The sequence below is a fragment of the Vicugna pacos genome, chromosome 15 (assembly GCF_048564905.1).
Source record: "Vicugna pacos chromosome 15, VicPac4, whole genome shotgun sequence".
NCBI classification, from domain to species: Eukaryota; Metazoa; Chordata; class Mammalia; order Artiodactyla; family Camelidae; genus Vicugna; species Vicugna pacos.
In genome coordinates this window covers 38,710,695-38,734,194 of record NC_133001.1, presented here as the reverse complement: position 1 = coordinate 38,734,194, position 23,500 = coordinate 38,710,695, and the positions used below count along the sequence as shown (strand labels likewise).

The 23,500-nt window shown below is 33.2% G+C and overlaps 1 protein-coding gene across 4 annotated transcripts in view; it reads left to right on the top strand.

Moving 5' to 3' along the window:
• Positions 1 to 23,500, top strand: part of BIRC6 (baculoviral IAP repeat containing 6) — a 193,619-nt gene that overhangs the window by 71,440 nt on the left and 98,679 nt on the right. For all 4 annotated transcript variants that reach the window (XM_015242776.3, XM_031684939.2, XM_031684936.2 and 1 more), the window contains exons 24-42: positions 1,659 to 1,846; positions 2,633 to 2,956; positions 3,200 to 3,299; positions 5,282 to 5,496; positions 5,683 to 5,891; positions 6,224 to 6,570; positions 7,158 to 7,377; positions 7,978 to 8,111; positions 8,840 to 8,977; positions 10,326 to 10,453; positions 12,440 to 12,571; positions 13,378 to 13,593; positions 14,187 to 14,370; positions 15,001 to 15,156; positions 16,546 to 16,679; positions 17,311 to 17,464; positions 19,650 to 19,766; positions 21,436 to 21,590; positions 22,081 to 22,207. In XM_015242776.3, coding sequence (XP_015098262.2) covers positions 1,659 to 1,846; positions 2,633 to 2,956; positions 3,200 to 3,299; positions 5,282 to 5,496; positions 5,683 to 5,891; positions 6,224 to 6,570; positions 7,158 to 7,377; positions 7,978 to 8,111; positions 8,840 to 8,977; positions 10,326 to 10,453; positions 12,440 to 12,571; positions 13,378 to 13,593; positions 14,187 to 14,370; positions 15,001 to 15,156; positions 16,546 to 16,679; positions 17,311 to 17,464; positions 19,650 to 19,766; positions 21,436 to 21,590; positions 22,081 to 22,207 — 3,378 coding nt within the window. The remainder of the gene's footprint in view (positions 1 to 1,658; positions 1,847 to 2,632; positions 2,957 to 3,199; positions 3,300 to 5,281; positions 5,497 to 5,682; positions 5,892 to 6,223; positions 6,571 to 7,157; positions 7,378 to 7,977; positions 8,112 to 8,839; positions 8,978 to 10,325; positions 10,454 to 12,439; positions 12,572 to 13,377; positions 13,594 to 14,186; positions 14,371 to 15,000; positions 15,157 to 16,545; positions 16,680 to 17,310; positions 17,465 to 19,649; positions 19,767 to 21,435; positions 21,591 to 22,080; positions 22,208 to 23,500) is intronic.

The following is a 23,500-nucleotide window of genomic DNA, read 5'->3' as shown; positions in this document are numbered from 1 at the left end:
AAGTACACGTGGTTAATGTTGAAATTCACTTAAATTACCCCAGAAGTACAAGTACAACATAAGTGCTTCAGTAAGTTCAATAATTTTTTCTCCAGAATTGGAATTGCTGTTGCTTTGGTGGAACACTTGGAGCAGATGGATTTCATTTGGGGACACACAGTTTATGAGAATTATGATTGCTGTTTCTTTGACCAAGTTCATGTAGTTGAATTTGTGTAAGTTAAATGAAGTGTAGGATGACTGCACTATAATAAACATGTTTTTTTTAAGTTGAGGAAATTTTTTATTGTAAGAGGCTATGTACAATTTTGTTGTTATTTCTATCTGGTGATTGTAGCCTAGTTTTCTTTTTCAGTAGTTCATTAGAATTCTGCCATAATAAAGCCATTGTTAGATTTTAAGATAGGCTGTCAGATTACCTGTTTTTTTCCCTTTTCAAGTTTTATGCGCAAATTAATTCCCTCAATTTTAGATTTACTATCTGTGAAATGGGATAACAATAGTACTTACCCATGTGCCACTGCAAAGTTTAAATGAGTTGACGTAAGTTCCATGCTTAGCACTGTGCCTCTCACTGGCTTTGAGTTCACACAGTCGTTGGTTCTAACCCTAGTTCTACCACTATCAGCTCTACAGGGTAACTTCTCTGAGCCATTCTTTACTTAGTCAGCCAAAGCAGAATCATAGTACCTGCCCTTCAGTGTTGTTCATTTGTTGAATGTAGTAATTAACTCAAACAGTGTAAGGTGGTTGGTAATACACACTAAGCATTTGCTATTCTTGGAGCAGTTATTTTTCCTTAATATAAGCTTTCTAATAAAGGCCTTTTATAATATAAATATTAATGAGGTTATTAGACTTGGCCTTTACTTCTTGTTTTATGCTGACCTGTGTAGTTAGGAAATTAAGTCTTTGTCTCAGCTGTTTTCAGTAGTTTTCCATAAATATAAATATGTGATAGGGAAAAAAGTTCCTTTATACTGTATATTCAAATAACATTGGAAAGCAAAGTCAAGGAAGTGTTTTAACTTGTGTGATTTCATAGACCTTTAATGATGATAATGTTCATGAGGAAACAGTATGTGCCAGACATATTTGACTATGCATAGGATGTGCTTCTCTTTTTATTAGTGTTCTAGGAAGTGTATGGTAGGAAATATTGCTTTACATATTCTGTGTGGGCCAGACTCTGTCTAGGTTTTGCTTTAAAATGAAAAATAGATGTCATCAGTCTTCTATGACGTTCTTGTAATTGAAAGTCTTTTTAGCTTTTTAGGGGAGAAAAGAGGAAATGTTGCCGTAGGAGAACTTAGTAAAGCAAAAGTCAATGTATTTCTTACACTCAAATTGTATAAAAATACTCTCATTTTGTATTTTCATTTTAGCCATATTAAATGAAATTTCTCCTGTGCTGAAAATATTTTTAAACTCAAAAGTATACTAATTTTTTGTTTGATATAGAAGTCATTCCTGGGTCTTGTACGCTTGAATACTGTTGTTACCGATACACTTTTACCATTAAGATTTCCTTTCAATATTTCTATTTTTAAAATAAAAAATAACTGTAGTTTTAGTGTCAGAGTAGTATGGTTTGCATATGTTTCTCTGTGAACCTTTTCTTCATCCTGTTTTCTCCCCTCCTCCTTGTCTTATGCCAGTGAGTTCCTTCGGGGTTACTCCTGCAGTAGGTGGACTATCATCTGGCACAGTTGGGGAAGCTTCGACAGCCCTGAGTTCAGCAGCCCAGGTAGCTTTGCAGTCTCTCTCTCATGCAATGGCTTCAGCCGAGCAACAGCTGCAGGTGCTGCAAGAGAAACAGCAGCAGCTTTTGAAGCTTCAGCAACAGGTTGGAGACTATTTGGCTCTTTGTTCATGCTGTCTCTAAACTTCAAAAGCTGAGAAAATACTGTAAAAATGACCATTATTTTCATAAAGGAAATTAGGTTGACCATCTGAGCTAATCATTTTCTGCAAAAATTGAGGTAACGTCTTTGTGACATACTTAAATTTTAAAAAATTATATAAATGTATTTATTTGATACATACCTAGGGTAATATAATTGATACTTTCTTTGTAATCTTTAAGTAAAATCCATTCTTAACTCTGTTTAAATACTCTTGGTCAAACATTACAGTTACCAGTTACTATTTTTATGGATTGAAAAACCTAAAACAGTTTTAAAGACCAATTAAATTAATGTGATTAAGATTTAGTAAAAACAACAGATGTTTTGGAGATTTCATCGTGGTCTAAATGCATCCTATACAATTCCAGGTGACAAATTATATCAGGTTAGGCAACATGAGAATCCACTTCCTGTTAATATTTTGTTTTTAGAAGGAGTTTGTTTCTTTATTTACATTTAATTGTTCTGCTTTCTTTCCATCTTTGCTTTGAGAAAGTCCTACTTCCCAAATACTCAAGAAATTTTAAGCAAATGTTTAGTGAAATACATATATATACCATAGAAATACTCCATCCGGGTTGAGTCTGTTTTTTCCTTAGTTTCATTTTTATTGAACTAGGATCCAGTTAGTCATGTTTATTTTCATAATATATACCCATGTAGTATTCCCCACAACTTAGGCAGGCAGGATTAGTCTATATTTGTTGCTTTTACTTCTCTTACAGAAAGCAAAGCTGGAAGCCAAGTTACACCAGACCACTGCTGCAGCAGCTGCAGCAGCATCGGCAGCATCAGCAGTAGGTCCTGTACACAACTCTGTGCCTTCCAACCCAGCGGCAGCCCCTGGATTCTTCATCCATCCATCTGACGTTATTCCACCCACTCCAAAAACAACACCACTTTTTATGACTCCACCACTCACCCCACCCAATGAAGCAGTTTCCGTTGTGATTAATGCTGAACTTGCACAGCTTTTCCCAGGCTCAGTTATTGATCCCCCAACAGTCAATCTTGCTGCACATAACAAAAATTCCAACAAGTCCAGAATGGTAAATTATTATATTTTAAATAGATGTTCACTTATACATTGATAAATATTTTGATGTATGTGCTAACTTTAGAAGGCAAAATTTTATTATACCAACTTGTTATATCAAATTAGATTATTTTGTTTTATGAGATGTTACAGAATATACATCAGAAGATGAGACTTGTTAATTTCATATTATGGCTATTAGTTTTTATAGAGCAAGAGTGATACCAGTGTAGAGTTACACTTTTTTCTTTTCTAGAATCCACTTGGTTCTGGTCTAGCCCTTGCAATTTCTCATGCTTCACATTTTCTTCAGCCTCCACCTCACCAGTCCATTATTATTGAGCGAATGCATTCAGGTAATCTTTGACTTTCTTAAGATATTTTTCTTGCTTTGTCTGCTGACCATTTGAATTTTGAAGACTTTTTTTGTAGTTAGATTTTTCTTTTGAAAATAAATAAATAGCTCTTGGGAAAATACATTTTACTAAGAATAAGCACTCCATAAGCTTAAGCTGTGTGCTCACCAAGTTGAATGGAAGAGTGCTGCTGACTAGGTTCATTAATTCTATCCAACCTGTGGCTTTGATCTGTAACTGAGTCTCGCATGTTAAACTATGGTTGACATAGATTTTCAGCCTCCATTGGAGCTGCTCAATTGCCATTACACTAAAAATTAAAGAAGTATTCCTAAAATGAGCATTCTGGTCTTGGAACTCTTTCTTGAGAAAAGCAGGTGGAATTACTGCTAATTATAGTAAGTAAGATTAATAGCACTTCATGGTCTCTGCATACTTCAGATTTTACTTAGGCTTGTACCATGCTTATGTGCTAGAGACCTGTCATCAGGATAGGTGCTTTCAATTAGAACATCTGTACTATGTATCTTGTATATATACTTTATATATACTATATGCAGTATTCATCTTATTGTCCTACCAACTGTTATTTCCAGGCTTGAGCAGCAGCAGAATTTAACAGAATTTTTAGGTGTGTTTTATAGGAGGAAGTAACATGAATATAGTTAAGTGAACAGTTGAACTATGATTCATTGCAGTGGGTTATTTCCTCTTCGGAAGAGTTTAAAAAAAAATAAAGTGTTAATGGTGTTTTCTGCCCAGTTAATAATTTATTTGTAATAACATCAGTGTTTATAACATTTAGAGTGAAATTTGTTGTTGTCCAATCTTAAATGTGAGCAGTTGTTTTATACTATGATTTGGTTTTTTAATCTATGGACTTGATTGTGGCACATAAACCCCCTAAGGAGAAGAATTATGCTTTTTGTTGTTCAGTAGTCTTTCTGTTTAGGAAAGTATTGGTAACTGCCTTGTTTTCCTTAAAATGACTCTATTGAGAATAATACTAGTCCTAGAAGTTAAATTTAGTTGGGTCCTTTAACTGTAAAATGTAACTGGTAAGGTTACTATCTACCCCTAACCCAGTAAAGAAGAAAAATAATTACGATTTTATTAATGCTTCTGCTTACTGTTTCACTAATTGAGCATATTCCTGAAATGTGAGATGAGAGTTGCAGAACTGCTCTTTTTTCTGTTCCTCTTAGATCATTCTTGCCTTTCATTAGCATAAGCATCTCAGCCATGCTGAGTGTGGGTTTAGTGCTTACACAGAAAAGACTCACTACCTCTTTAGTGTGGCCTTGAAGAGTAAGCCTTCTACTTCATCTGGTACTGAGCTGAAGAGAAAGTGATGTGTCAGTAAGGTGGGGTAGGGAGTGGGAGGCTTGTTTGAGATAAGCTTTATCTGTCTCATTAGACAACCTTCCTAAGACATTTTTTAGCGTGATAATAATGACTACATGTGATTTCAGCCTTATGCTTTTCCTTTACATCTTAACCCCAATGTAAGATGCAACTCCAAAAGATGTTAAACAAGGCTTAAGAAAACCAAAATCATGTGATACAGTTTGATATCATTAATACATCTAATTGTGAAATTTTTAAAAAGTCCAAATGACTGAAAGAACAGATAGGTACTTGATGGAATTAATCTGTATTCTGTTTTTGCTAATTTACATTTATTTTTGCTCTAATGCTTTAAATTAAGCCTATGTGTACAGTTGATTGCCTTGATAGTAGCAAGCTTTTTCATGTATGTATTTTTTTTTAAACCAAAGTCTTAAGGTTCAAACTAACATAGATTGAGATTTTAGACAATTTTTGAATGAGCTGCGTAGTAAAAAGTAACTTTTTTTCTCATGTTTGTAGTTTAGTAAGTTGATTTCTTATTTCAAGACAAGTGTTCCACACTGTTTCTGAGTGTATCTTTTGGTTAATTGATATATGGTATTTTGTGTCAACTGTTGCTCTGTCTCTGATAGGAGCAAGGAGATTTGTGACCTTGGATTTTGGCAAACCAATACTGTTGACAGATGTATTGATTCCCACATGTGGAGACTTGGCCTCCTTGTCAATTGACATTTGGACATTAGGAGAAGAGGTAGATGGGAGGCGACTGGTAGTCGCAACTGATATAAGCACCCATTCACTAATTCTTCATGACTTAATACCACCTCCTGTGTGCAGATTCATGAAGGTAAAGAACTTCAAGAAAATGAATTGATACGCTTTCTGTGTTTCTGATTAAGTTATGAAAACTATTCAGACATGTAATTTAAAAGTATCTTTTTATAATTTATAATTATATCTCTTTTAAAATACATTACAGAGATTTTTATTGTTGTAGATCGGTGGTACCTGTACTTATAAGTTTTCATTTCAGATCACTGTCATTGGACGTTATGGAAGTACAAATGCCAGAGCTAAAATTCCATTAGGATTTTACTATGGGCATACCTATATCTTGCCTTGGGAGAGTGAACTGAAATTAATGCATGATCCTTTGAGGGGAGAGGGAGAATCTGCAAACCAACCAGAAATTGACCAGCATTTAGCGATGATGGTTGCTCTACAGGAGGATATACAGTGCAGGTTAGTAGAAAATTGCAATATATTTTAATCTTACTGAAACCCTCTATTTTGTGTAATATCTCGGATATATATTTGTCAAGAAATGCCTTTTCATTAGTGTGTAGAAAAGAGTGAGAGGAAGTAGGGTACTAGCTTGTTACAATAATACTTAATGCATTAACATATTGTGATTAAATAATTGGCTCTTTTTTTAGTACTTACCAATTGATTAATTCTTTTTAATGGTTATGTGTTAATGTGTTTTAGGGATTTAATTTTTAGTTAATGTTCATACTTGTTCATCAAAGAGAACGTTGCAGAAATCATTTTATTCACTTATTTTTTACTTATAGGTATAATTTAGCTTGTCATCGACTGGAAACTCTTTTGCAAAGTATTGACCTTCCTCCCCTCAACAGTGCTAACAATGCGCAGTACTTTTTGCGAAAGCCAGACAAGGCAGTTGAGGAAGACAGCAGAGTTTTTTCTGCCTATCAAGACTGTATTCAGCTACAGCTTCAATTAAATTTGGCTCATAATGCAGTGCAGAGGCTCAAAGTAGCTCTTGGTGCAAGTAGGAAGATGCTGAGTGAAACATCAGATCCAAAAGATTTGATTCAGATGTCTTCCACAGAGCAGTTACGTACTATCATCAGATATTTATTGGACACTTTGCTCAGCCTTCTTCACTCTTCCAATGGTTTGTATTTGGTTTAAGTACTTTAAAAGGCTGGAAATGTATCTGATGTGATTTTGTTTCATGTTTTGTTGTTTCCTAGGCCTAGTTAATTTTGATTTTTTTTCAGATGTGTTTATGAAATGTGTTTTAGGTGAATTCATTTTTTCCTTGTTTTTATTTGTTTTTCTTAAATGGAGTTTTGATTTTTGTTTTGGAGTTTCTGCTATTGATGTGCCACATTATTTTTAATGGCAAAGTAATAAAGTTTGAAAGCACAACAGTGAAAACTGTTAATGAATTCTTAGTCTAATATAGTACTGTCGCTATTTTTGATCATTACATGTGGGGCTTGCACACGGGTGCACACGCACACAGCCGTCTGATACACCCAGCTCCACATACAAGAAATATAATTGTTTTAAGTGCTAACTCTTCCTTACCTAAGTGTTTAGCAAATAAAGCTGTACATATAAGGAGTAAATAAATGAATAGGAAAATAAATAGAGTATAATTTTTCTGTTAAAGAAGGAAATATGACTAGGCATACTGATTTTGATAGTAGAGCATACTCTTAAATAGAAATTTTACTGTTTTCTTTCTTGTAATAGGACACTCTGTTCCTGCAGTTTTGCAGAGTACATTTCATGCCCAGGCCTGTGAAGAGCTTTTTAAACATTTGTGTATCAGTGGAACCCCAAAGATACGGTTACATACTGGTCTTTTACTTGTTCAACTCTGTGGTGGTGAAAGATGGTGGGGCCAGTTTCTTTCTAACGTTCTTCAGGAATTGTACAATTCAGAGCAGCTTCTCATCTTTCCACAGGATAGGTAAGTCAGAAAATACTGGAGTAATTTGTTACTATGAGTTATACTTCTCATAGTCAAAGTTTTGGAAATCTTGTTTATGTGGATATTGAGTGTGGGAAATGAAGCATGTCTTTTCAGAGTTTGGGGAATGCCCAGTGAGGGGAATATTGAAGAAGCTTCTGTATCATAACTACACTACATTCTTTTGCTTCCTGACTGAATCTGTGGAGTTTATAGACCTGTGTTTAGGAGTATTTCCTATCAGATCATGTTAGTTTATGTGTCAAAGGTATTTTTTTGAGGTTAAAATTTTCTCTACCTGATTTCTTGTGGATAAAGTTAGAAAATAAAACTAATAGCTGAGAAGGAGCTGATTTTAACATCATAGTTCCAAATATAAATCTTGCTGAGAATCAGAGTTCAATATGTATTCTGTGAGAATTGTTCCACATACAGATGTATTTTTGATGTATTTGTAATAGAGGGTGAGCTCTGGATCCTTAAAGCCCCTCTCAAATCTTAAGTATCAAATATTCTAACATTCTATAATTTTTAAGATGAACAATTAAATTGATTCTTACTGGTTATTTTATTTATTTATCTTTTTTTTTTTTTTTAAAGGGTCTTCATGTTACTTTCCTGCATTGGTCAAAGGTCACTTAGTAATAGTGGAGTATTAGAAAGCTTACTTAACCTGTTGGATAATTTACTGTCACCTCTCCAGCCACAGTTACCCATGCATAGGAGGACAGAAGGTATTATTAAAAGTAGCGATCTTTAGTCAAAACATAGGATTCCTATAAATACTGCTTTTACGAAATGGCTGATCTGAAATATTTATTTCAGTGTTCATCTTGCTGCACATTTTGTTGTTATTTTTATGATGTAGACTTTTTAGAATGACCAGCCTTCATGTGACTGACTGCAGTATGGGGTTATTGTTTTTAAATGTGTTTCATCATGTGAATTTTGAACTTGGAAATTGTGATATGTTGTTTCTATACTATCATAATTAAAATTAAACTCATATTTAAATTTAAGGCAGTGTTGCTGTTCTGATCATTGATAATGAGCTTCATTTGAACAATAAAATAGTTATTGAAATAAAAACTTTAAAACATGGTTTAAAACTATGTAAATTATAAATTGAGAGTTAAAATTTTTATGTCAGGCACCTGTAAGTCTAAGAGTAGGTGTCTTATACCTTGTTTTCTAGTTTATAAGTTATTATCTGTTGGATTCAAACTATACTTAAGAATCTGTTTTTGTTCCGTGAAGTGTTTGTCAGATCTTTCATTTGATTCAATGTGTTACTCGATTTGTAGGCTTCAGTTTTGAGGTTTATTATAAATAAATATTAATGTTTATAATTATATCATGTGTTTTGGATTTATAAAATATCTTAATTTTATAATTATTTTATCAGACTTCATTAGTACTCTTAAAGTCACGGGATTACTTTTTCCCTTTTATTTCTTTATAGGAGTACTAGATATTCCCATGATCAGTTGGGTTGTTATGCTGGTGTCCAGGTTGCTGGATTATGTAGCAACTGTAGAAGATGAAGCAGCAGCTGCAAAGAAACCTTTGAATGGTAAAGACAGAGAGAGGTTTCTGACAGGTATCAGAAGTTTATAATAATCTTTGGTGGGGATTTTGAGTGACTGTGAAGTTTTCCCCTAACTTGCTTTGTCCTGGAGATTTCAGCTGTATGTAAAATGTTAGTTAACTTTACCAGGAATAACAGACATATAAGTGAAGTTTACGAAAAGGAAATCTGTGAAGAGTAATTGTAGTTTTATGTTATTTAGTATAGTGTATCATTCCATTTACCATTATAGAATATAGTTCTACTAATGAATTACAAATGACTTTTATGCTTAGATACAGAAATTCCCAGATTTTTGTGAGTTGTAATCTTTCTCCAGAAGTCTGAGTCAGAGAAAATTTTTTATATTAAAGGAAATAAGACCGCAAGACAAATTATTTTCTTCCCTTCTTCCAAGTTAACGAGACTTTTAAGAAATACCTACATTTAGTATGTAAATACAGACAAAAGGTGCCATAAAATTTGGAGTTTTAAACATTGTTAGGATTCTAGTATTGAAAAAGATCCCTTGAGATGTTTTATTGATGCACATTATGTTTGAAAATAGGGTGGAGAATTCTTTTTATGTACAGAAAGTTTGTCTTATATTTAGTTTTTAAATGCTGTATGTGTCTGAGTCAGTTCAGTCAGTTACAGGATATATAGATAAGACATTACAACTACCTGTGAAGTTGGACTATAATAGTACATTGTATGGGAGGTCTTAGTTTTTATTTACAGCATTCATGCATTTTGCAAACACATTGGTGGAAGACATATTTTTAGGGTTGGAAGAATTTGAACTGGCTTGACAAAAGGATAGTAGAGAATAGAAAAAGATGTCATTAGGTTAAGATGTGAAAAAATCATTGAGGATGGGTAAAGTGTGGGAGGGATTAAGCCTGAACTGAATGGGAGAATGGCGAGTAAGGAATACCCTGGACACATTCCAAAATGAGACTAAGTTGAGCTACGCAGCATGGTTTTTGAACTATTCAGCCTTATTTATGCAGTCATTAAGTCAGATTATTGAGTATCCCTTTTTCTGGTCCCTGCACAGAAGTATGTGAGTTTGGCATAGGTAACAGTGAGCATTTTCTTGTTGTTACAGTGGAGTGACATTATCAAAGCTGTGTTGTACAGAGATTAAACAGTTGTGGAGAAAGAAGGAAAGATTGGAGGCAGAGAAGTCGCGTAGGGTCTAGGTTAGCCTTTCTAGTGTCAGATCTTCTTAGCAATTTGTTTACAATGAGTTCCTTAATTTTTAATAAAACTGTTTTGTCATGATTGGCACATTTATCATTTTGCGTTTTCTGGCTATGAATAGTACATTAAAATCACATTTTACATAATTTTTAATACAACCTTTTTTGCCCTATAGGTAACCAGTGGAGTTTTATTAACAATAATCTGCACACCCAGAACATAAATAGGTCTTCCAAAGGCAGCAGTAGCCTTGATAGATTATATTCCAGAAAAATAAGAAAGCAGCTAGTTCATCATAAACAGGTAATTTTTGATATTTTTTGTTTGTTTTAGTATTTGAGACATTGTTTGAGATGGACTTGCCATCAGACCTTACATATGACATTAATGAAATACTTAGGGAAATTATTTAAAACTTTTGACACTGAGTTTCCTTATTTGTAAGATGGCAAAAATATGTAGTTTACAAATTTTAGGTGATGTCCTTTTAACTGTCTCTACCTCTTCACATCTTTGTTACTACCATTCTAAGTGAGGCCATCATTTGCCTGTCGAAAGGCCTATCTGCATTAGTTCTTTGTCAGTCTGATCCATTTTTCATGCTACCCCTAGAGAGTTCTTTTTAGATACAAACCTGATCATATGTCTCCTTCTCTAAATTATTAGTGGCTTCCAATTGACATTTGGATAATGGTCAAACTCCTTAACATGGCTTTAGCATGTCTATTATCTGCCCATCTAACTTTCAGTTTTCAATTTTGATCTGTCTATTGAATTTGAGTTCCTGGACCATCCATTTCAGTTTTTTCATTTAGCATGTTCTGATCTCCTCTCTACCCCATACCTTTCAATTTACTCTTTAGCTTGGATAATCTAACTTATTTTTCAGACGTTAGTTCATATTCACTTCCTCAAAAAGGTATTCCCTGGTTTCTAAATTAGTATCCCATAAAATATGTTCCCCATTCATCCTATATTCTCGAATAGTTTAGGGAGAAAATGTCTTTGTACAGCAGGAACTAAGATTGCTGTTTCAAAATAAGTTAAAAATTACATTTTCTCTTGGTTATAATTGTTGTATATGTTAATGTAGAACTTTTGGAACAGTTTTCTGAAAATACTGATTTGCATTAGTTGTCACATTGACATGACTGACATATGTTGATTATTTAATACATGTGCGTGCTGGTTTTAAATTAGGATACATTTTTCTTCATATATAGAGATAATAGCCATGTGGATATTTCTTTATAATATTAGTTCTTTCTTTCCTGATAACAAAAATATAGCAGCAGCAGAAATATAGGAAATACTCTTTTAAAAAGTAGATTTATTAACTTCTTAACTAAATAATTCAGTTATAATTATGACTATAATGTTCTAGTGACTTTCTGTATTGAGTAATGTTCCTTGTAATGAATATATGGGAAAGTGGTCATTTAACATATTTTTAAATCTTTTTAGCAGAATTTTTTTTTTATCTCCCTTTTGGTGTATTTGGTCATCTCAGCCTACTAGTGGTTACCAGGGGTAGGGATGGGGCAGAAGCGGGAGGAGGATGGACAGCGTAAAAGGACAGCATGAGGGAACTGTGTGGTGATGGAACTGTTTATAAACTATAGTGGTGGATACCTGAACCAACAAAAGTGTAGAATTCTATAGAACTCATATACATAAACACAGACACAAATGAGTACAAGTGAAACTGGAGAAATCTGAAAAATTTTGGTCAATTCTAACAATGTCATTACTGTGTTATATTATGCTATTGTTTTGCAAAATGTTATCTTTGGAGGAAGTTGAGTGAAGTGTACAAGAGATCTCTGCATTATTTCTTACAACTGCAAATGAATTTACAGTTATCTCAATAAAATTTTTCATAAAAACCATAAACATACCAAAAAATACTACTCTTGAAGGAGATTCCCATAAAAGCAAAGCTAAGAATATTGTGCAATAGAAGTATTTTCACCAAGTATTTAAAAATAATTATTTTCCTCCATTTAAAAAATATGTCCATCACCAGTCTCATTAGTGGCTTACATAAAAGTCTTCCAGTTTTGTGTCTTCTCCCAGGGCTAAGAAACTAATTCTCAGTTATAACATGGGGAGGTCTTTTAGTTGGGATTTGGAAATGATTTTTTAAAAACCAGCAATGTAGTTAAAACTAATTTTTCAAGGAAATACTTATTCCATTAGTTTTATATATGGATTCGGTGAGGAGTACAGTAATTTACTTTCTTATTTTTTACATTGTTAACTCTAAGATCTTTTTTTTTCTTTTTAAAGCAACTGAACTTACTAAAAGCAAAACAGAAGGCTTTGGTAGAACAGATGGAAAAAGAAAAAATACAAAGTAACAAAGGATCATCATATAAACTTCTGGTAGAGCAGGCAAAATTAAAGCAAGCTACATCAAAGGTAAGATCTGTACTTTTTAATGTAATTATATTATAAAAGTCACTCTCCCTTTTAGTATTTTAAATTATTTGAGAAGTTTCCTGGTCATTATTAAAGCTAGTTAAATATTATGTTATTCTCCTTATCAAGAGAAAAATCTGTTCTAAATACTTTCTTTTTTTTTTTTTTGGATAGGTAGCTTTTAACTCAAAGAAATAAATGTGGACTTAAAGTATTTTCTAGTGTATTCCCTTTAAAGTGTATTGTGTTCCAGTAAATTGAAGATAAAAGGACTCAGGAAATACATAGTTTTCCTAGTGTGTCTTTTCTAAGTGAAAATTAAGTTCAACGATTTGTAGACAAAATTTTTAAAAAGACTTTTTTTTTAATTTGGGAGAGATAAAACATATGTAGCAACCAAGTTTATGTATTGTGTTTCTGTAAGTATGACAGTATAGTTATTCCATCAGATTTTAAAATAATACTTTATACCTTAGGTTTCTTTACCATCCATCTTTTATGAATTATGTTTAGGATGTTTTGGTAATGTTCATTTAAGATGTTATATTTGACCTTTCTATAGAATTTCACCTTTCTGAAACTCTGTTATGTATCTGGTACCTTACTCTAAAATAGGACACATGGTATATTGGTTAGTATAGTTTTTAGTAATTTTATTGTTTGAAGCTTATGGTTTGCCTTAAAAATTTCGTTCTTTAGAATTTGTAAGTTTTCTGAGTGAGTATTTTGATTCCATAAGTAAATTTGTACTGAAAGAATTTTCATTCAATAAACATTGATTTAAATACTGTGAATTTTTGTGATAGCACTTTAAGGATTTAATTCGGTTACGTCGGACAGCAGAATGGTCCCGTTCTAATTTAGACACAGAAGTTACAACAACAAAAGAAAGTCCAGAGATAGAACCACTTCCATTTACCCTGGCCCATGAACGTTGTATTTCAGTTGTCCAGAAACTTGTCTTGTTTCTCCTCTCCATGGATTTTACATGCCATGCAGATCTCTTACTATTTGTTTGTAAGGTAAGTAAATTAGTAAGCATAGTTTATAATTATAAACTTAAGGGTAAGAAAAATAATTAAGAAAAAAATTCAGTTTTTAATTGAATTTTAAGAGAAATAAAAGTGCTTTCATTGGTTTTCCTTTTATGCCATTTAGTTTTTTTTTTAATGTGCTTTGAAATATTTTAAAATATTTTGTCAGTTATTTCTCAGAAGACCTGATGCATGATTTTAATCCTGTTAAAACTAGATTAATGTAGATTTGAAATGTCAGTAATATAGGTATATCTATCTACCCTTTTTCTATTAATTAAAATTGGAAATATACAAATAATGATCAAATTATAGCAGTGAAGGGTGTATTATGCTACTGGAAGGCTTTCCTGTAGCATATTCATTGTTTACAGAAATTATTTTAAACTATTCAACCCACATTTTTAACCAGATTTTAATATTTGATCCATGAAATTATATTTCTTTTGCATTCCATGTCAGACAGTCATTTTGACATCAAAAGTGTATCTCATTGAAAACTATTACTCTAACTCTTAATTTTAGGAGAAAACTTATGTAATTGCTATTTATAGCATATGATTTTGTGAAATGTATTGCAGGTTCTTGCACGTATTGCGAATGCCACCAGGCCAACTATACATCTGTGTGAGATTGTGAATGAACCCCAGCTGGAAAGACTGCTATTACTTCTGGTTGGAACTGACTTCAATAGAGGAGATATATCTTGGGGCGGTGCTTGGGCTCAATATTCCTTAACTTGTATGATACAGGATATTTTAGCAGGTTGGTTAGGATTTATTTTTAATAGGATATGTCAAAATTAGCTTGCCTCTGCTTGACAAAATAATCTTAAATGGAAACCGTGACCTCAAAAGCATGAAATGTTTCTTTCATGTTATAGCAGTAGCAACCAGTTAGGGTTATTTTGTATTTAATTATGTTGACAGCTGAGTTAAATCCAAGTGTTTTATGGAGGAGCTGAGTTGTTAAAGTGCAGGAATATTGGAGGTAGTAGGCTTCCTCATTAATACCAGCAGTGGGCTGCTTCCTGGTTTTTTATGTGGACTTGAGGAAGGTGCTCCCTGTTCCTCAGTTTCTTCAGTCTGTAAAATAGTACCTTCCTTATGAAGTTATTTTGTTGAATAAGTGAGTTAATATATGTAAAGTGAATATAATAACTCCTTGTTTATATTTTACATTTTGTGTTTTCTGCTAGTCACTTGTCCTTAGCATTTGATGATGATACAGTGTGTCCTAGCATGGATAGGTGGGGACTCACTTGCCTCAGAATTTTTATAGGTGATAGAGTACACATGCTTTCATTCACTAAACTGGAGGAAAAAGTATGTTGTAATATGTTTTGGATGTGTGTTTATAAATTACTGAAGCAGTTATGATGTTTCTTACCTACAGGAGAATTGCTGGCTCCAGTGGCTGCAGAAGCCATGGAGGAAGCAACAGTGAGCGATGATGTAGGTGCAACAGCTGGCGACTCTGATGACTCCCTTCAGCAGTCTTCAGTTCAGTTGCTGGAAACTATAGATGAACCTTTGACACATGATATAACAGGTACATTCTTTGAATCATGTTTTACTTAAAATATCCTTAGATCTTTCTAAGAAAAATGAAAATTATATTTCAAAATTAAAAGTATTAATGAAGTATAAAATTAAGTTTTATATTAGATCTTTAGCCTTACTAACCATATCAGTTATTTTCCTGATAAATATGTTTTGCTTTGATTTTCTGAATGCTTATAATAAAATGGTATCCTTTCATAGTGTCCAGGTTATTTTGATATGATCTGTTTTAGCTCTGTACAACCTAGAAAATAGTTAAAGATACACAGTGATGAAGACAGAAAGATTCAAGGCTCTTGTTCTATTTTCTTTCCTTGTTTTCTACCTTTTCAAAAACTATAATTTGTATCTTAGCATGCACAGTCCTTTTTGGTATACTCTCAGGTTTTCAAGACTCTGTTTTAGTCATTATATTATCAGTTATTTATATATTGCAGATGCTGTGGTCATTTCAACCATCTGTGTTTCTTAATCTTAGAGTCCCTCATGATTTTAGCCCTTCTACCTGATAGTCCCTTTATCTGGAATAGACTTTCTTCTCTTATTTGCATGATGAGCTCCTTATCTAAGATTCACATAGAGCATGCCCTCGTGCAAGGAACTTTTTCCTTTACCACCAACAATGTTGGAGGCTCCCATCGGTGCTGCCTACATTCTTGATTGTCTCTGATAGCACTTACCATGCTGTAGTTGGTTTGATTTCTGTAGTCTATCCTCACCTCTGAAGCTCTGTTAATTTATTGGAGGGTAGAAATTTATTAATCTTCATATACTGAAAACCTAATACAGGCTGGCATTTTTCTCTGCATTCTATAAATATATGTTGAATAAAAGAGGGTAGGAAGGGAAGAAAAATAAGGATTGTAAGGAATAGAAGGCTAGTTAAGAATTTGGAGTCATCTGAGAGCAAATTAATTTCTAATTCATAATAGAAAAACAAGATGAATAGCAGTTTTAAAACTTAAATCTTTGCTTTTCACTTTATTACTGGGTATCATTTCTTTAACTACTGGATGTAATATAATAAATTATGTATTGGAGGGAATAAAATGAATAATATTGTCCATCCTAGAAATGATTAATAATTATTTGTAATAGCAAAGTTTATGCCACTTGATTCAATATAGTACTGTGGTCTTTTTTCCCTAGGAGATCAGGTGTTATTGCACTGGTGTTTTTAATTGTGTGTTATAGAATGGTATATTTACATACTTATTAATGTTTAATTGTCAAGTATAAAAATTTAGAGATTTTTATATCAGTAGGAACATATGTTATACATAAGTAAAGTAACTTTTTCTGTAATTAAAAGCAATATATTGGTTAAATTTTATGTTATATACTCCACCAAAAAGAAATCACTTTTAATTATTTGAAGGTGCACCTCCTCTTTCTTCATTGGAAAAAGATAAAGAAATTGATCTTGAGCTACTTCAGGATCTAATGGAAGTTGACATTGATCCTTTAGATATTGATTTGGAAAAGGATCCTCTTGCAGCCAAAGTTTTTAAGGTATGATACTCTAAAGAATTCTTTGCAATTAAAATGTTTCATGTTATACTTTTGATTTATTAGTTACGTAAAAGAGGAAAATATACATCTAATGTAGCCCATTATTCAGTTTACTCAAAGTTAAATTGCTATAGGTACGCTAGTAGACTAATACTAGTGAACAGTATAAGGACAACTTATACCATTTTATTAATATAGCCACTAACATCTCATATGTTAATAAGAACCACTAACAAGCATGGAAGTATAGTTATGGACTCAACATTTCAAGCAGCATTTTAGTTCATCCAAGTTAAGTTCATTGCAGAGTCTACTTTGTTAGCTGTAGCTTTTTCTAAAGGAGATACATCTCCTTTATTTTGATTCATTTTGTGTGTAGGAGATTTTATTCAAGATGTTAGTTATCTCTCAGATTCTAATAAATAAGATGTTTTTAGATTTTGGGATGTAATGGAGAGACTATTACTGAACCATCTCTATAGATCATTAAGATTATAAGTATGTTTTAGAAATTGAAAGGGTGAAGGGAATATTTATTTTGTAGCCCTATATGAGCTTAGGTAAAGTAAACAATATGTCACTCTTCCTGAAGAGGCAAAAATAAACCACAGTTTTTTCCTATTCTTTTAAGCCAATAAGCAGTACATGGTATGACTATTGGGGTGCTGATTATGGCACCTACAATTACAACCCTTACATTGGAGGCCTTGGAATTCCTGTAGCAAAACCACCAGCAAATACAGAGAAGAATGGATCACAGACAGTTAGTGTTTCGGTGTCTCAAGGTAAGTGTGTGTTCATATTTTAAGGCATACGCTACTCTTAAAACAAGTCCTAAATTTATGCATGTTTTGTCTCTTGAGAATTTGAGCCTCTGTGTATGTGGAGAGGGTTGAATGTTACGGAGGTGCCATGAGAGTGACTGACATTCAGAGCTTTATGTTGCTCAGTGTGGAAGAACTTCTATTAATGGTCCATCTTTTGTTTCTCAAAATAACACCTTGCAAAATACATTTGCGAGTTGTGTGGGTTTGCTAATTGTACTTTCTTTTGTTTTTATTGTTAATAAAAAATTTATATTTTACTTGCAAACAGAATGAAATCATGTTGAGTATTATTTTTGTACTCTTCTAGTCACACCAAGTATATTACTTTTTTTTTATAAATCTTTCTGTAAATTTTGAAACAATAGTACATTTACCAAAAAGTTGCAAGTATAATGCAGAGAACATTTGTTATCGTGACCCATTTGGGAATAAGTTGCCAATCTGATGTTTTTTTGTTTTGTTTGTTTTACAAACCAAGACATTTCTTGTATATAAACACATCAGGAAGCACATTCCATCTAAATCGGGAAATTAACCCATTCAGGTTTCAGCAGTTGTATCTAAATAAAAATGTCCTTTATGCAGAAGCATCCAGTACAGAAATATGCATTGCATTTACAGTTGAACCTTGAACAAGGTTGGGGTGAGGGTGCCCACCTCCACACAGTTGAAAACCTGTGCTTAACTTTACAGTTGGCCCTCCCTATCTGAGATTCTTGCATCCATGCATTTAGCCAACTAAGGATTGTATACTGCGTATTTATTTTAAAAAGTCCACATATAAGTAGATACATGCAGTTAAAACTGTGTTGTTTAAGGATCAGCTGTAGGTGTCATATCTCTTCAGTCTCACTCAGCCTGCCACAGTTTGTCAGAGGTAACTTTCATGACCTTGATGCTTTTAAAGATTGTAAGACAGTTATTTTGTAGAATGTCCCTCTGTTTCGGTTTGTATGCTGTTTCCTCATGATTAGATTTTGGTCATGCATCTTTCACAGAACTATCACGAAAGTATAATGTTCAGGCTTTCTTATTGCATCCTATTAGGTGGCTCATGATTTTAAATTTGGACCACTGCTGATGCTTTTAAGTTTATTTAATTCATAAAGGAGATGTCTGCCAGTCTTCTCCATTGTAAAATTACTCTTTTCCCCTTTGTAAAAAAATTGGGGAATTGGGGTGGCAGAGCAACAACTTGGAAACTATTCCTTTTTTAAAAAATTACTATTTATCTAGTTTTGAATAGACCAGTGAAAATGTTTTATTCAGTGGGTTATAGTTTGTTGTTATTATTCTTTATTTGTTTTTATTGAAGTAGAATATAGAAAACATAAAATTTACTATTTTAGCCATTTTTAAGTGTATAGTTCCATGGCATTAAGTGTATTCACAGTGTTGTCATTATTTATTTTGATGTTCAAATTGTCCCTGACTTGACCAATGGTATCTCTTTTAAGCTGGTCTCTTTCTCTTTGGCATACCTCATCTTTGAGCAGTTCTTCATTTTCTGGCACAATAGGATGCCCCAGGCTCATCATTTACATGCCCTTTCCCAGACTGGATATTAGCCACTTGATGAAGGAAAAAAATATTTCAAAAACTTTCATTGGAGAGATGTGATTAAGGATTCAAGATTTGAGTACTAGATATAGTTAGTGCTAATTTTTGGTTGTTTCTTTGCCCTCTTAATGGACAAATCTAGGGAGTGTGTATACACATTTGTGTTTATATTTATTTCTCTATCTATTTATTTCTCTAAAATGCCATGAGTTCACATTGATAATCAGTTCTTTTAACTGTAATCTAACTCCAAAGACTTCAGTTTAGTTTTCTCATTTTCTGTATTTCTCTTTTCTCTAACAGTGAGGTTCTCATTATTCTTAATTTGTTTGCTTCTGTCTTCATTGCTTCACTTATTTGCTCCACCTCTCTCTGTATATCCACTCTCCCATCTCAGCCTCCCTTGCACAGATGCTGTTACCTGCTGTGGCTCTGATACCCCATGCCAGATCGTTCCAATGTGAGGACACACTCCTTACCCTGTTTTGAGTTCCAATGGCAACATGTTATTTTAGGAAGTAGGCCTTGAATAATAATTATTAAATAGCTTGGGTTTTTTTTTCCTTTTAATTGCTTTTGGTAGCCTTAGATGCTCGCCTAGAAGTTGGACTCGAGCAACAAGCAGAACTTATGTTGAAAATGATGTCTACCCTGGAAGCGGATTCCATTTTACAGGCATTGACAAATACATCTCCTACATGTAAGCAAAAGTCACTATTTTTAGAATGTTACAGTGAATAATTTATCTCTTCAGTATTTGCAGGTGCACTCAGAAAGGATAGATTTTTAAATTCCATGTCTGATGGGAATCTGAGGGGACTGTGCATGTGTGTGCATGCATGTGTGTGTGTGTGTGTGTGTGTGTGTGTGTGTGTCTGTGTCTCACCTCTCCCTTGCTAAGTTAGTAGCAAGTTGAGAAATAAGACAAAGGATTAATGAATTGGGAGAGTAGAGGGGGAGCAAAATACCTACATGTAGTGGTTTTTAATTCAGTTGAAAAACCTGAGTCATGTTTTTGTTATTGTGGTGTTGTGAAGTTAATGAAATTCCTGGCAAAGCCTGCATAGGTAGCTGCCTGGGAGTTTGTTGCATTATATCCAAATTTTGATAAAGTGGGTTTTTAATAGTAACATCTTTATCATCCTTGAAGTCTAGGACCTAGATAAGGACGACAGCTAAATGGGCCTACTTGAACTGCAGAATTGAGAGGATTTACTACAGCAAAAGAAGGAAAACTTTTTATAGTTTTTCTGGGGCTGTGCAGTGTGTATTGCAACTATACATTCTGACTTTGTAGCAGTAAAGCAACTGTAGACGATATATGCCTAAATGAATAGGCATGGCTATTAAAGAAACTGTGTCACAGAATCTGGTGGCCTGCCACATTTGGCCACTAGGACATGGTTTGCTGACCCGTGATGTAATGCTAGACTTGGGCAGACCCCCTTCTATCAGGTGAGTGCAGTTAAGATTACAGCCTGTCTGTCTTAAGATAGGCATGTTGCTGAGGAGATGGTGATGTTTTTATTTTTCTTAGGCTAGTGAATTGCTTTGCTTTCTCTGGGTCATGGTAGTGAGTAAAGATGTAGAGATACTGGTTGGCACCTAGGAAGCACATCATGTCCTTCTTCTGTGAAGAAGAATTCACAACCCATTTCAATAGAGAAATTCGGGGTTTTAGGTCTTTCTGTGTTAAACTAAATTGTTTTGATTTGCAGTCCTCATTTATTTCTTGCCTTAGGAAATATGGGAAAAAAGGAGAAAAACAGAAGGATTGGTCTAGTGTTTTGCTTCTCAGTATTTTCTCTCTTTTGATTATTTTCCTGTGCAGAACTGTGTGCTGTTTTAATATAAAAACTTTATAAATATATGAAAAACTAGAGTCCCTTTATTTCTCTGTTCCCCTTGAATATATACGCATTTCGTTAGTTTTGGTGTGTGACTTGGCATCAGAATTTTTTAACGCTTCCCTGTAATTTTAGTGCGCCATCAGGGTTGAGAATGAGTGGATTAGAGTCTAGATTATTCTAAAGCTGCCTTCTCAAGTATTAGGCAAGAGTCTTCTTTCTTTCTCTCTACCCCCTAACCCCTTATTAATTAGGAAGAAATTGAAAATAAAAATTACTAGAGAATAAGTTCTTTTCCCTTGATGGACAAATCCTGTGAATTTGGGAGCGTCTCTTTTTGGTGATTATCTTTTTAACTTTCATACGTAATGTTGTAAAAACAAGTTTTCAGATAAACAATTTTAAAGAATGCAATTTTAATTTTTTTTAAAAAAGATCTTCACTTACCTATACATATTGATAGCTAGTTAACATTTCTCCTGATTCTTTGTGTATAAAATCATAATTGTGTTTAATTTTCAGTATCACAGTCTCCCACTGGAACAGATGATTCACTTCTAGGGGGTTTACAAGCAGCGAACCAATCCAACCAGCTTATTATACAGTTATCATCTGTACCAATGTTAAATGTTTGTTTCAACAAACTTTTTTCCATGCTTCAAGTCCATCATGTTCAGGTATGACTTCAGGAGAAATGGTGTATTTTTAGACATTAATACCAGCCTAGTAAAAGATGAAAATAACGGGGATCATTCTCAACCAGACAGGGATGATTTCTTTGTCATACTCAGATGAAAAAATACCGGAGATACTCTGATTAACCACAGCGCCTCAGGGAAAGGTCATTTTGTAATTTTTATTATTTTAAGCTTTTACTGCTTTGGTTCCAACTATGTATTACACATAGCTGTATTTAAAGACTTGAATCACCTCTTTTAGTTAGTAAAACATTTGTATTAGGTAAATTATAAATTTTAATAAAGTTAAAATTTGTTTGATCTAGAATTTTAAGAAGTTTTTGCTTGTCTACTGAATTGACATAACCAGGAAAAGTATTTAATAGAAAAATAATTTACTCATGAGGATGCATACATAATATTTTTGTTTAAATGATATTTCATAATATAATAGGTACTTTTTTTCCTGTCAATTTTTATTCTTTTTCAGTTGGAATCCCTTCTCCAGTTGTGGCTCACATTGAGTCTGAATTCTAGTTCATCTGGAAACAAAGAAAATGGAGCAGACATTTTTTTATACAATGCTAACCGAATACCTGTCATTTCATTAAATCAGGGTAAGATTTATTATTGACATAGCATAAGTAATAAGCTGGAAAGGTAATGATTATGTTAATAATACCTAATCTTTGTCATTAGGGTTATAATGTTTTAGTGAAAAAAACCTGTTTTAATATACTGACATAATAATTATCAGGAAGGAGGACAGAAAACTCTTAGTCTTTGATCTGTATTATCTTATGTCTGTGTGCAACACAGACAAAATCTACAATGTTCTGTTAATCTTTACATTTTATTTTCCTCAAGTATTTTCTTATTCATAGACTGCTTTGTTGAAACTGGTATTTCTTACAATTGTGAAAGAGCTTCTAGGGGATTGGTAGATTGGAGGAAGATGTCAATTTTTGTATAAGTTGTGTTCATTCTTTTTTTTTTTTTTTCTTGGCAAATACAGGAATGTGGAAATAGTGGGACTAGGATAATACCCTTCAATAGGAGTAGAACTAGCCTTCAGTTCTAGCTACAGGAATCTATTTAAAGAAGAATAAAAGTCATTTTTTTCCTGGTATTTTCTCTAGAGATATACATGATGCCTGGCTTTCACATGGCCTGTCTCATCCTTAGTGACAGCCATACCTGGCTTATGGTCCCACTTACATCTGCATTGACTCAGCAAGAGCCGGCCCTACTTTAATTATTAGGTTTTTATCTGTTTCACTGTATTAATAATAATAGTAATAATTATTATTATAGATTTTGCTCTGATCATGTTTTTTAACTTTGTTATCATGAAAATCATTAAGCATAAACAAGAGTGACTAGAAGGGTAAGAAATTATTCCTTAGTATAAGATATTTGGCCGGTATTTAAATTTCTAATTGGCTTAACTGTTACAACATTTGTTTATATGAAATAGAATCCATGTAGGGTCTACACATTTTAGTTAATTATGATTCTTAATCCCTCTATATATAGATTCCCTCCATGTCTTTTTTTTAAATCTCCTTGCAAAGTTATTTGTCAAAGAAGTTTACTTGTCTTCAGGATGCCCAGGGTCCCAATTTTTAGTGATTGTGTTCCTATGGTATCCTCTCTATTTCCTGTATTTTTAAAATTTTTATTTTCAAAAATTTTTAAATTTTTTATTGAAGTACAGTCAATTACAATGTGTTGACCTCCGTTGAACAGCACAATGTCCCAGTCATGCATATAAATACATATATTTGATTTCATATCTATTTCCTGTAAATTGGAAGTTGGCCCTAGAGCTTAATCTGATTTGAGGCTTTTTTTTTTTTAAGGCAGTTTCATGGGTTGTGTCTCTTTTTATGTTGTTAATAGGCACTAAT